This window comes from Nelusetta ayraudi, unplaced genomic scaffold, assembly GCF_046127955.1.
Source record: "Nelusetta ayraudi isolate G7.1 ecotype Tasmania unplaced genomic scaffold, CSIRO-AGI_Nayr_v1 ptg000021l, whole genome shotgun sequence".
NCBI lineage: Eukaryota > Metazoa > Chordata > Actinopteri > Tetraodontiformes > Monacanthidae > Nelusetta > Nelusetta ayraudi.
This window is the reverse complement of record NW_027466071.1, coordinates 2374350-2387154: the sequence shown is the minus strand read 5'-3', so window position 1 is coordinate 2387154 and position 12805 is coordinate 2374350. Positions and strand designations below refer to the sequence as shown.

The 12805-nt window shown below is 46.6% G+C and overlaps 1 protein-coding gene across 22 annotated transcripts in view; it reads right to left on the bottom strand.

The window, feature by feature from the left end:
* The window catches only part of mark3a (MAP/microtubule affinity-regulating kinase 3a), a 41056-nt gene that overhangs the window by 19859 nt on the left and 8392 nt on the right, over nt 1–12805 (bottom strand). For 13 of the 22 annotated variants that reach the window (XR_012926790.1, XM_076027647.1, XM_076027661.1 and 10 more), the window contains exons 4-10: nt 8951–8999; nt 7855–7920; nt 4854–4924; nt 3787–3843; nt 2253–2489; nt 2030–2170; nt 71–170 (exon numbers count right to left, since the gene is read on the bottom strand). Coding sequence is in view for 21 of the 22 variants with exons in the window: in XM_076027647.1 (XP_075883762.1) it covers nt 71–170; nt 2030–2170; nt 2253–2489; nt 3787–3843; nt 4854–4924; nt 7855–7920; nt 8951–8999 (721 nt within the window). In the remaining variant the exon portion in view is untranslated. The remainder of the gene's footprint in view (nt 1–70; nt 171–2029; nt 2171–2252; nt 2490–3786; nt 3844–4853; nt 4925–7854; nt 7921–8950; nt 9000–12805) is intronic. The other 9 variants (XM_076027667.1, XM_076027651.1, XM_076027663.1 and 6 more) reach the window with 1 other exon arrangement.

The window sequence follows — 12805 nt, the reverse complement described above, 5'->3', positions numbered from 1 at the left end:
CGATTTCACTCGCGCAATCGGCGTCGGACGCGCTTCTCGTTCGTTTCCAGGTAGTTTTTTTTTTTTTTACCTATTCTCTTCTGGTCCGTGATGTCCAGCTCTGGTTCGGTGTAAGGCTTCAGCCCGTCCTCCTCAAATCCGGTGTTGATCCATCGATCCTTCATGATTTGCTGCAAAACAGCCAAGAGCGAGAGTTAAGATCAGAATGAAAAATAAGAGGGTCGGAGTTCCTCAAGGACTCAGAGTGAGTTTGTCAGAGTTGCTCTTTGGGTGAAGATTCGTGCTGAAATCGCAGGGAGCGTCCAGACTGGACCCTGAAACCAAGCGACAGTTTCCCGGAATCTCAGCTTTTTTTTCCCCAGGAGGTCTCGTTCCGTTTTCTCTCCGCGCCGTCCGACCATGTTAAAATTATTTCGGAAAAAAGAAAAATCTAACTAAACTGCTACAAACACGGCAGGTGGAAATCGCAGGATAACTCGTTTAGACTCGAATCCCTTCAAACCAGAATCCACATGGTGCTGCGGCGCGGTCGCATTTCTTCGCTCCATTATTTTTAATTTACAGTGGGATCAATTGCTCTGCGGGTTTGAACGAGGCCACAGCTAAACTAATTATCGCCCATCACACTCTGATGTAACAGCACCTTGAATGAAAGGGAGACGGGGGGGGGGGGGGGTACTGCAACATCTGAGGCCGACATGTGACGCTCTGAACAAAAGCAACATACAAAATGAATTAAAAAAAAAAAAAATCTCTTCCGAAAAGCGGGAAAAAAAGATTCTTTCATCAAATATTCTATTAAAAATGACAAGGCCGCCTCGGGCCATTACGTCTCCGGGTGTCAGGAAGGAGCGCCGGATTGATAAAAGATAATCTGGAGTTTTCATAAAAACGTGGTCAACTACCCACCGGATGTGGAAAGCAGAACTCAATTGATTTTGTAGCTCTTGTATCAGAAGCTCTTTGAAAAGTCATCCATCAGATCTTACGGACACAACGACAGAAACACTTCAATCCTATAGGATATCAAAATATTTATCGCTGCCAAATAACCGATAACCGAGGGAGTAAATCTGAGCATCCGCGAGCCGGCAATCATCTGTCATACGTGTGTCAATATTGGAAGTCGCTGTCAAATGGCTTTCACATTATAGAGACGCGGACTAAAGACACTCAGAACTTTTTGCTTCCAGAGGGAAAATTAGCAAAGATGCCAAACAGGTCTTCAGTGCAGCTCCATTTCATTAAGCTGGATCAAAATGAAGCAAAACGCAACATTTGTTCAAAAGATGGGAATGCAACAAAGGAGGATTGGAGGAAATCCTGATTTGAATCAGCAGTAAAATGGAAAAAGATTTGTGCTGTAATGGCAGCGTCATTTTGTTTCTGTTCAAACTGGTAACAAAAAACAAGTTCCGCAAGCAGTAGTGACAGCAAAACATTTCAAATGATACCCAGTGCTACCAGATGGTACATACAAGTCTTACCACTGCTAGGATAAATGAAGCAAAGGCCATCTGACCAGCCTGAATTTGATTGAATCAATTTCCAAACTAAGACGGCCAGAAAGAGAACCCACCAAAATAAGGAAAAATACTAAATATGATTTCTGGCCTTTGGCAGCACAAAAATCAATCGTTATTCATTTGGTATTGAGCTGGAGATGAGATTCAATTCACAGCGGTCACAGCTATGAATAAGTCTGACCTCATGAGTGTTTCCTATTATATTATTGCATAGATTTTGGGTAAATGGATGGAAACGTAAGGCTGGAGGGACGGCGGAGAAGTCCGACAACTTGGGTTCAAAAGTGACGATGCACCACTTGGGACTGGAGGAGGAGGGGGAGGAGGTGGAAGAGGAGGAGGAGGACTGCGGATGCTGGAGGGGATGATGCCAGGAGGTGGAGGAGGAACCAGGCAAAGGGTTGTGACATTTCCAGGTCGTGCCGTCGTGCCGCAGGGGTGGTGGGGGAGGGGGCGGTGGTCGGGTTTGGGCCGTGCCAAGAAAGCAAAAAAGGTATATTTACATTTTCGGCGTCCTCCCTCACCTCGAGAGTACCCCGCTTGGACGGGTTGAGCACCAGGAAGCGCTTGAGGAGGTTCTCGCAGTCGGTGGACATGTAGAAGGGGATACGGTACTTCCCTCGGAGCACGCGCTCCCGCAGCTCCTGCCAGCGGGAGAGACGAGCGGGTCAGTGGGAATTCCGGCGAACACTCCGGTTTCCTTTTAAAGCGACTTCCTCGACTCACCTTGAGGTTTTGTCCGTCGAAGGGCAGCGAGCCGCTCACCAGGGTGTAGAGGATGACCCCCAAACTCCAGACGTCCACCTCGGGCCCGTCGTACTTCTTCCCCTGGAAGAGTTCGGGCGCCGCGTACGGCGGGGAGCCGCAGAAGGTGTCCAGCTTGTTGCCGAGGGTGAACTCGTTGCTGAAGCCAAAGTCGGCGATTTTGATGTTCATGTCGGCGTCAAGCAGCAGGTTCTCGGCCTGCAGGGGGGAGGGGGGGGGGGGGGTTAGTTGTAATAAAATATTTCATAAGCAAATCAGTGTCCTGAGAAAAAATATTTTGGAATTCTACATTTGCTTGAGGATGACATACAGCTGCTGGCCAGGAGGAGGAGGGGTTTTTAAAGAACACCGCAGGAGGGCTTGTAGTTTAATTTCCCCGCACATGGTCAACGGCATGCGTGCACGTGCCGGCAAAGGGAGTTCCTCCCTCATCATGGAACATTCATGAGGCTTCCGCCGCGAGGAAACGGCTGAGACGTGCAGCAAGAAGCGGCTGCTCCCGGGATGGGCGACTCCCACAGGCCGAGCGATAAAAATACAGCCGGCATCAATATTCATGCGGCGCCGAGCGAAGGCGTGTCACGGGCCGCCGGAGGGAGGAGTTCCGCTTAGAACATGTGAGAACAAGCTCGGAGGGAGGAGGAGAGGGTGGGGAAGGGGGGTGTGAGGGAGTGAGGGAGGCCTCATTAAAAGCAGATGCCAGGTTCAGCAATTAGGCGCGCTGGGCTGATGACGTCACTGGGAATATGGGAGATGGATACAAACACGCAAGCCCGGCGCCGACTTCCTTCTTCCGTGACCTTTCTCACCAAGAGGAGTGGAGGGGAGGGGAGGGGAGTCGGCTTCAGAGGCTTTGATGTTCAGCGTCGACGCACCACCAACAGTATCGCTGATGATGCATCTGCTGTAATGAACCTCTGTGCGTTTGATCTGTGGTTTTTTGTTTTGTCGTTTTGCTGCTGGTGAACCACCCGAGTATCAACTTGCTTTTTGTTTCTTTATTCACCTGCACTACCAGTCATTAGTTCAGACACATACTTTTGATTGAATGGTTTTTCTTTAATTTTCATGACTATTTACACAGTAGATTGTCAAGGCATCAAATCTATGAGTGAACACACCTGGATTATGTATGAAACAAAAAGGTGTGAAATAACTCCAACAAGTTTTATATTTTGGATGATGCCCTTCATATAAAATGTATATAACATATTTAGGCATTGAACAGTTTTTTTCTTTTGCCACATTAATCCACATATCTCTGTCATATATTTGATGTCTTCAGTGTGTATCTGCAGCGTAGAAAGTAGTCAAGATAAAGAAGAAACAGGCGTGTCCAAACTTTTGACTGCTTTTTTGGGGAAATTGTTTCATCAATTCCAAATTCATGTGAAATATTTTTACCAACCCTGCATTGTAGTAGACACAAGGCGTCCCAGGAAGAGTTTTGTGGGTGTATTTCTAAGATTAATTGTCTGGCATCCTTTGAACTCACCTTGAGGTCTCTGTGAACAATGTGCTTCTGGTGACAGTACTGCACAGCTGACACAATCTGGGAGGTGGGAGAGAGAGGCAGAGTTTAGTCAAAGTGCTGCTATTGTGCTCTCAGGCGGCGACAGAGGATGTGGTTCACGGGGGAAAAGATGTGGCCGACGCTGACAGGAAAGATAAAACGAGACACGCAGGCCTGAAGACAACAACAGAGAAAGACAGAGCCGCTTTTATTTTCCTCGGCGCCGTCTGACTGTTGCGCATTTATCTGTCTCAGACATCGAGCTCATGTAGTTTGTCATTATTTAGAGACGGTTTAAGAAAGTCGCTTTTTTTGAATCGTAGTGGAATATTTACCATTTCACTTTTTTTTTTGCAGCATGCTGCATTTTCCAGGCCATGTCTTAGAAATTCTTATATTCAGAAAAAAAAATTCAATTTAAGAGGGCGTTTCAGAATTGTGGACATAGGGCTTCATTTCCAAGCCAGCCAGGGTGCTGTTTTTCAGTGGAGGCCATTTCAACACGTTTCATCCAGTCCTTCTGGTCAAAGCAATTGGCATGAGTACAATTTAAATCCCTTCACAAGGCTCCATTGGAGGGCATGTGTAGTACTGTAGTTTTCACGTCTAAACATCATTCCATGACTTCCAGACATTTACATCGAAAGTCTGTTTAATTTTATTTGACTGGCGTGTCGAAAAGAGACTGCAATGTCAATCGTCATGAGAATGAATTAGTCGGGTGCGTCCAAACTTTTGACCGGTAGTGTACGTCCAAAATTCTGAATCAGTCCTTTCACAACTCAAACTTAGTTAAACTAACCGAGTTAACTCAAACCCAAATACTACTGAAGCAGTTCAGCAGTGACTAGAAATTAAACCCAGTGGAGAGGGAACAGTCTGCCGACTCGTGCAGGCGTTCGGTGCATTCAGGACCGCGTGTCATCGCGATGCCGTGGCAGGAGACGGGTCTGGACATGTCTCCTCCGTCTGCAGAGTGGGACGGGGCAGAGGACGGCAGAGAGCAGAGGTGTGAAACCAGAGCGGTGCAGAGGGAGAACGCCGGGTACCTGTCTAAATTTAGCCCTGGCCTCTTTTTCTTTCATTCTTCCATGTGCAACCAGGTAGTCGAAGACCTCTCCTGCAGGAGAAAGGCAGAAAAACAGGGTCTTAGTGCAGGGGGAAAAAAAAACAAATCAGGACCGAGACTGCAGGGATAACGTCAGTTGGTCAATAGCTGCCTTGACAGTTTTTTTTCAAAATAAAAGCAATATTTCTGAAATTTCCAAAAACCTTTTAGCCATATTTGAGAGGTTTTTCCCAAGTTGAGCCGTTTCCATCACCAGTTTTTAATCGCAATATTTAGGTTTTGTGCAATTCTACGGGTCATGGAAACGCAGCTATAAACACACATGGACATCGCACAGATGGCACTGACTTACTGTAAGCCTGAGAAAACAAAAGGTTTCGCGTTTGGTTTTGAATGTGGACACAGTCGTGATGGACCTCAGGCCACCAGGCAGGACCACAGTAGCTGAAGGCCCCCCCTCAGTAGACCTGGATCTACCTTTGGGTAAAACTAGAGGAGCTCTGCCTGATGACCCGAGGGACCTGACCGGGCTGTAAGCAGCGAGCAAGTGAGAAATGTATTGAGGAGCCGACCCACTGAGAGCCTTGCAGACTATCAGCAGGATTTTGAAGGATATACTGTGTTGTACTGTGAGCCAATGAAGTGGTTTCAGTATTGGAGTAATATGTTCAAACTTCTGCTTAACTTTTACAACACAGCTGGCCCACGCCGACACCCATGTGCATGGTTCCAGGGTGTTTTGGGGACCAAATTGTTGCTTCCCTCACACCCAGCCCCTCCGGCAGGCACCGAGCTGCTGCTGCTGCTGCTGCTGCTGCAGACCCTCCCAGCCAGCCAGCCAGCCAGAGGAACCGTCAAGCAACACTTCCCGCCCTCGGCTGCAACGGAGCGGAATTAAACTAAATAACAAGCAACAGGAAACGCACCTCCCTCATGGCTTTTTCACCGAGTTCTCCATTGCCACCCACCCACTCACTCGGCGCTGACCTGTGGAGGCAGACCGGGCGCACGTTTCTATACTTCTCCAACTGAAAAAAAAGCCACGATTCATCGCTGCTGCCTGACTCATGGGCTAAAGACGGCACAGCCAGCCAACACCACCGGCGTCGGGGAGCTGGAGGGCAAAGCATGTGCGGCGCATGGGGTTCAGGTTCACAGCGGAAAGTTACCAGGACAGAGAGACGGTAGATTAAAGTGCCTGTTCAGAGAAAGGGGCAGAATTGTGAAGTAGAAACGAGTTGTTTTGGCTGATGCATGAGGACAATCATCAATCCTTTCATCTGCATATCAAAGAGAGTCATCATTTCATTTCATAATTTATATGTGGGGTTGTAGCTGACAAGAGTTTTATGTTAAAATGGAAAACTACTCCAGAAATGGAGAATGTCACCAATACAACAAAATCCAAGCTGGACTGAAACCTGAAATCCATGTCATTTTTCGAGGGACTTCCATCGGGGCAATTTAAAGCCGTCCTCTCATTCTGTTTCAATTCTACCCCCCCCCCCCCAAAAAAAAAAAAAAAAAAATCAATGCCAAATGGGGATATAATAGTTTTACTTTATTATGATCTAATGTAGCTGGGCCCGGGACCAGAGTTCCCGTCTTGGTTGTAACCCGATTTGTCGCTCGACGGGCAATAAGTTGTTTCTGTTGGTTTCCGCCAGGCTGAACACGACCTTTGGAAGAAATCGATGAGGAGAGCCATTGAGGCTCCGTGCGTCTGTGACACGGCATTTCAATGAGGAAAGATAAGTGGAAAACCAGAGGCGCGCATACGCTGCATATATCCCGGGACGAACTCAAAAACTTTGGTTCGGTTCTGCGAAAAATGACGACAAGCAGCGAGGAAACGACCACTTGGCGAGGGAGGATCCCAAACAGGGACCGAGAACCTGTCCAGTTGCTTCTCACACAAATAACGCCAAGACCAGGCTACACTGTCTGGTTTTGTTGTACAATGACGGTCGCTGTCAAATTAGGTGGACATGGTGTGGTCAGTCTGCGCTGCGTCTTGTACCGGCCACTGGCCAGACTGCGAGTATCCGCTCAATCATTAAAGACAAAGTTAAAGTCCCAGAGATTGTCACAACCCAAAGGAAATTGGGGGGAGAAATGCATTCTTCACTTTGTTTCTTTATTTGCTTCTTTACTTGAGGTGGCCTGCATCTCTGAGACCGCCTCACAGCTGCCTCGCGTTGGTCTCCATCCAAACGTGTGCGAGTGAAACACAGCATCAGCTGAAGCAGGAAGTTCAAAACCGAGCGTTTCTGCACAAATGTCTCCGCAGCCTCGAAGCTCGTCGACGTCGAAGGCAACAGGTAATTCAATAGAGCGAATGTTGATGACGCACTTGAACACAAATCAGCTTCCGCCTCGCTTGTGAATGTGTGTTCCTGCTGAAACCTTTGGCTAAATTAGAAATTGAGGCTCGCTAGCAGACCAAAGATTGTGTTTTCAACAACGCGCTCCCTCTCGCTGTTGTTACGCCATCGTTGTTCAGCAGGGGTGTGAAGAAACGAGTTCATCGATCTTTTCTTCTTCACACTTCCCATCTATTCACTCCTTTTTTTGTCAAGCAGTAGAAGCGCTGTCGACAACAAGCTCAGCAGACAGCCGCCCGAGCTTCGATAATAACGAGCCTTGACTGATGAACATGTTTATTTTCTTTTTCACCAATATTTGTTCACTAGAGGTGCTTCAAAGTATTAGATTTTATCCACATTGTTGCTTTCAAACGTGCAGGCTGTGCATCTCTCCCTTCGGATAGGAATAATCAATATGCATATTTTCTAGTTTTGTGTTAATAAATCACACAGTTCTACCAACTGCATTGGTTTCATAACGCTTTGCCCTGTATTTTTGGATTTATTTGCTGCCTGTGTTGACGGCTCCGCTTCCCCCTTTTTGAAACTAAGGCACCTTTCATGAAGCTCGGTAGGGTGGGTGACAAAGTGTTGGCAGTTTTATTTCCATCTCACCTCCGCTGGCGTACTCCATCACCAGGTAGAGCGTCCTCTCCGTCTCAATCACTTCAAAGAGTTTGACTGAAAGGAAGCAGAGGCAGAAGGAACGTGGAATTCTAGGTAGCATGGTGGTAATAACGGCTTCAGGCGATGCAAAAACACAGCGAAAAAAACAACAACCCAAAGAGCACAGGGAATGAATTCATTGTGTGCGTGCGTGTGTGTCGTGACCACGTGCGCAGTGGATGATCGATCGGAGCAGAGCAGAACTCGATATTTGCTTTTCAGTCCAGAGGCTGTTTTTATTACCCCGTAATAAGTGCGGTGCGTTCAGCTCGCAGATATGAAATGGGTTTGTGATGATCGGGCCGAGGGCTGCGCTACTAAATATAGACCAGGTGGGATGGGAAGACAGTGAGCGAGCGGGCGAGCGAGAGTGAGAGCGGCGCGGCGAAGACGGAGAGCTGCGCCGAGCGTCGAGGATCACTTTGGAAATTATAATCACATTTCTGCAGAGGAAATCACGGGCCGCGCTGAGAGGAAATTAAAACTCATTAGCGGGGAGGCCCGTTGACCTCATCTCGTGTGTGTGTGTGTGTGTGTGTTTTATGGGGCCGTGCCGCACTCGCGCGCTTTTTGAGTGTGAATACGCAAAGTCGTTCCCATTAAATTTAGTTTATAGATTGAATTTCTGCCGTGACGCAGGTGTGCGCAGTTAGCAACGACGTTTACCGCCAGACTTGGCATGTGCATTCTGTTTATAGTATACACATAATAATCAGATTTGGCGTGTGACTGTTAGATTAGATTCAAGTTTATTGTCGCTGCACAAGTCACAAATACAGAGCTACGAAATGCACTTGGTGTCCCACCAGAGTGCTCAGCAATGAATTAAATACACATTGTGCAACTCAATAATTAAACCGTTAACGCGTTGTTGTATGAAGTGCAGGAATGAAATAATGAAAAATGAATAATACATATTGCCATAGATGTGTACAGAATATAACAAGTTGAAAATATACAGATGAGATTCATCTGCATTAAGTCATAATGTACTGAATGTTGCCCGAGAGTTTAGATTGACTGAGCTTGCTGGAGGTTCACTCACCTATGTTGGGATGATTCAAGATCTTCATTATTCTGACTTCTCGGAAGAGCTGAAAAGCACAGAATCAGAAATTGTTCACATTCAGTCTTTGAAGATTTGAGGTTTTTTTTTTACATTTCAAATCAGTTTGCGTTTCAAAAGGTGGATTAATAAATATAAAGAAAATTAATATTAGGTTTTAAACCTACAATAGCACACACCAGGTCCGACACAAAACACGTAAATCTGGGCGAATCAGAGTGTCAACTGCTGTGACCTCATTTCAACCAAAGCTGCTACATTATTAAAGTTTACCACATCAGCTTCCTGAGCCGTGCAAGGTAATGCCACCACCACCAATAAGCACTTTTTTTTTTTTTTTTCTTTTTTACTAGTCCAAAATATTTAATAATTAAAGAGTGGCAGCATGTCGGATGCTTAAGCTCCTCAAATATTGAGTTCCCTTTAAATTTAACATGCATTTTAATGCCGTACAGCACAAATAAATATTTCACTTTAAGACTGATTTTCACATGAGTGCACAAAGACTAGATTGACTTGGAGAGGCAGCTGGGACGCCCGTGTGCGACGCCCCTGACGACGAGCTACTTGGCATCAGCGCAGCAGATCTTGGGCCCAAAAACAGGAGTTTGTTTGTCCAAAACCTCCAAACAGCAGCTCCCCTTTCTAACCCTTCGCCAGGGAAATGTGATTGTGGCCATAATGAATCACTTTTAACCAACCTTAAAGATCTCGAGCTCATCCGCTCGAGCCCAAATGTTAAAACATGCAACGTCACATCTCCCCAATCGGCGCCAATAAGAAGACGCTTCATCAACGCAGGCTGCGTTCAACGACTCAATTTATGCCTCCTTCTTCTGAAGGAGGCGGGGCGGGGGGGGAAGACTACCGCAATTCATTATTGATCCGCAGTTAACCGCACCTCTCTCGCGCTCCATCCCCTGCTATAAAATATGAAGAGGCATCAATATTTTAGCGGGCAGGAGTGGCCGCGCTGGTAGCCGGCTTACCGAGAAAGAAATTGTGAAGCAGATCCAAAACTGGGAAAGATACCCAGAAAGCAAAGCACCACCACAGCCGCTGCTGCCACTCCTTTTAGAGTGAAGCAACTTTCGCTTTTGAGGCCAAAACAGTAAAACATGTCAAAGCGAGTCAGAGGATGTTGGGATGTAAAGACCGGCCTTGACCTTGACCTCCATCTGCAACTGGCTAGAAACACATTCTGCATAATATCAACCTTTATCCTGGAACAGTTTGTGGCTCACAATGAAGACTCTTATGAGGTATTTCAATTTTGAATTGATGCTGTTATTCTAAAAGCACAAAAAATACATTCCATCACCCTATAATCCCCCCCCATAATTTCTTCATATTTTGTGATCAGTGAGCTCATTTGTGGCTCATTTGAGTGGACTGCACCTCAGAGCCTAAGGTTGATCCAAGTCCTGACAAAGCCGCGTGTGAGAGGCTAGCAGATGGTGATGCACAGCGGGCAATGTTTTCACATTCAGCACACTGGGACTGCCTGCGCACACTCGCTTACACAATAATGCCAATAGGTGGACGTGCGTACGTGTCCTTCACAGTTTGCATTGCCGCTACAGTCCGTCAGAGGGCTCTACAGTGTTGTAGTCAAGACAACACACCAACTGAGACCAAGACGTTATCAAGATTACAGAGTATCGAGACCAAGACAAGAAAGACTTTATACATCAAAGAGAAATAGCTCGGCGAAAGCTTTGTGTCAAACTGGGGATTTTATCAATACGGACGCCGCCTGTCAAAACTCCAGACTTCAAAATTTGAAGCAACGGCTCAATGGATATGGTGACAAAATAAGCTCAGTAGCAACTGCCATGCATGATGCAATCATCTCCATTAAGGATGTTATGTTTACTTTAGTCCACCTGTTTCCATTCTGGAAGGCTGCAGGGGAGTCAGAAACTCCAAAAGATTCGATTAAGGTTAAGTTTGTTCCAATATTATTACCAAATGCAGTCGAACAGTTTCTTATGTCTGTGAATCACCAGAAACCAAAAGAAATGCAACCTTTAAAACTACCAAGACTCCAGATGACTACAGATACTGCAGCAAATGTCCAAAAACATTTAATAAAAAAAAAAAAAGTTCCATCAAAAATGTGACTCGCCCTAACGTGCACTCCAGTTGACTGTATTTTGTGACTCACATTATACACTGGTTCAGGGTTTTTCAAGGGCCAAATACCATCGGCGGTCCTTTGGAATGGAGTCGAGCAGTTTGAACGTTACAAAAGCAAAACCGCCTCCAGCCAAGACGAGCAGAAAGGAGAAGACGACAAAGAGCGGCGGAATCGTGCACGGGTTCCAACTGACTGTCATTAGGCTGCGCCTGTGATCACTCTCTGTCCACACATCCACTGAAAGGCTCCCGTCAGATCCACAAAGTACAGAGGAATCAATCTGACATGGTTTCCTGGGTGCTACTCAGGAAAATGACACCGTACATTTTAACTTTCAACTTGAAAGTATGTCTATGGAATCGTTTGAAAGGTTGGAAAAAAAAATGGACAGTAGACGCAAATTCCCCGACTGCTGTAATCCATACAGTCATGAGAAGGTACATTGTCTTTAATTATCAGAACCTGTTGTGTTCAGATCCAGGGTGGCAGCTGCTCAGTGAACAACATGAAGGTCAACGGAACAAGTCCCTCCCTTAAAACTCATCAAGTCCATAAAGTTCATTGGGCCAAGTTAGGACCTGCACATGGAAAGAACTTTAATTATGTAACATTACGACACATGAAGCAAAGACTCGAAAGTCAAAGAAGCTCAGTGACGAACGCTTGAGAGACAAGATGATTCAGAACATGACGCAGCCGTTGGGTTGTAGATTTAGACCTGCCGGTGTCTTGCAGCAGCGGCATTAGCACAGCGATTGATGATTACACAACATATCTTGTGATCAATTCAACAAACCCAAAACAAAGTCGGACCAAGAGGTCAGAGTGGTTTGCATAGCCAGACTCAAAACGGTCAAAGCGTTAAAACTTGTTGCCGCTGCTACAACTGTTCGCAGGTCTGTAACACCAACTGGTACGGAGTCAAGACTTGCATCATTTACTGCAGCTTTCTGTTAGATTCCATCCCACCAAGGCGAGTCCCAATCAATCGAGCTCCAGCCACCAGCTGGCTGAAACAAGATGCAAGACACCCCAGCAGATGCAGGGAGTTTATGAGGAATCATTCTATCCTAAGAGCTTTGGCTTCATCCAAGAGTCCTTCTTCAAACAGAGAGCCCATCAGTAGACAAAATGCACTTTCGCTAAGAGGATAAATGGGGGGCGGTAGGAAGGCACGAAACACAGGAAACTCATCCTGGTAAATTTGTGAATGAACCGAGGCAGGACTCTGGTGCTGCCCTTCAGCAGCCACTCTGCCTAATGAAAAGGAAAAGCTCAGCACGGGGAGCAGAGGTTGATCCACACTCGCAGCATTTTAATGGACGTTGTTTACATTTAATCAGGCCTCCCACCGGACGCACTCCCCTGCTGCCCCTTTGACCTGAGTGACAACAAGACCTGGGCGGGTCCAAGCGGCTGCAAGAGACGACGTTGGAAGGCGAAGGCAGCGACGGATGTGACCGCCGTTCTCGGCAAACTCTTCGATCAATCGGGGACGAGAGCTGAAAATAAACAGCCGGGGCTTCGGAGGCGTCGTCATGCCCAATCAGCCTCTCGCCAATTCTATGACTTATGTAAGAGGTCGATGGGGCAGCGGTACTGGCCGAGATGCAGGTTGGCTGCGACAACCAGAGGAGCGTTGGAGAGAAATGGACCCCGATTCAGTGACATTCAGTCCAGGTTTGCAGAAAAGG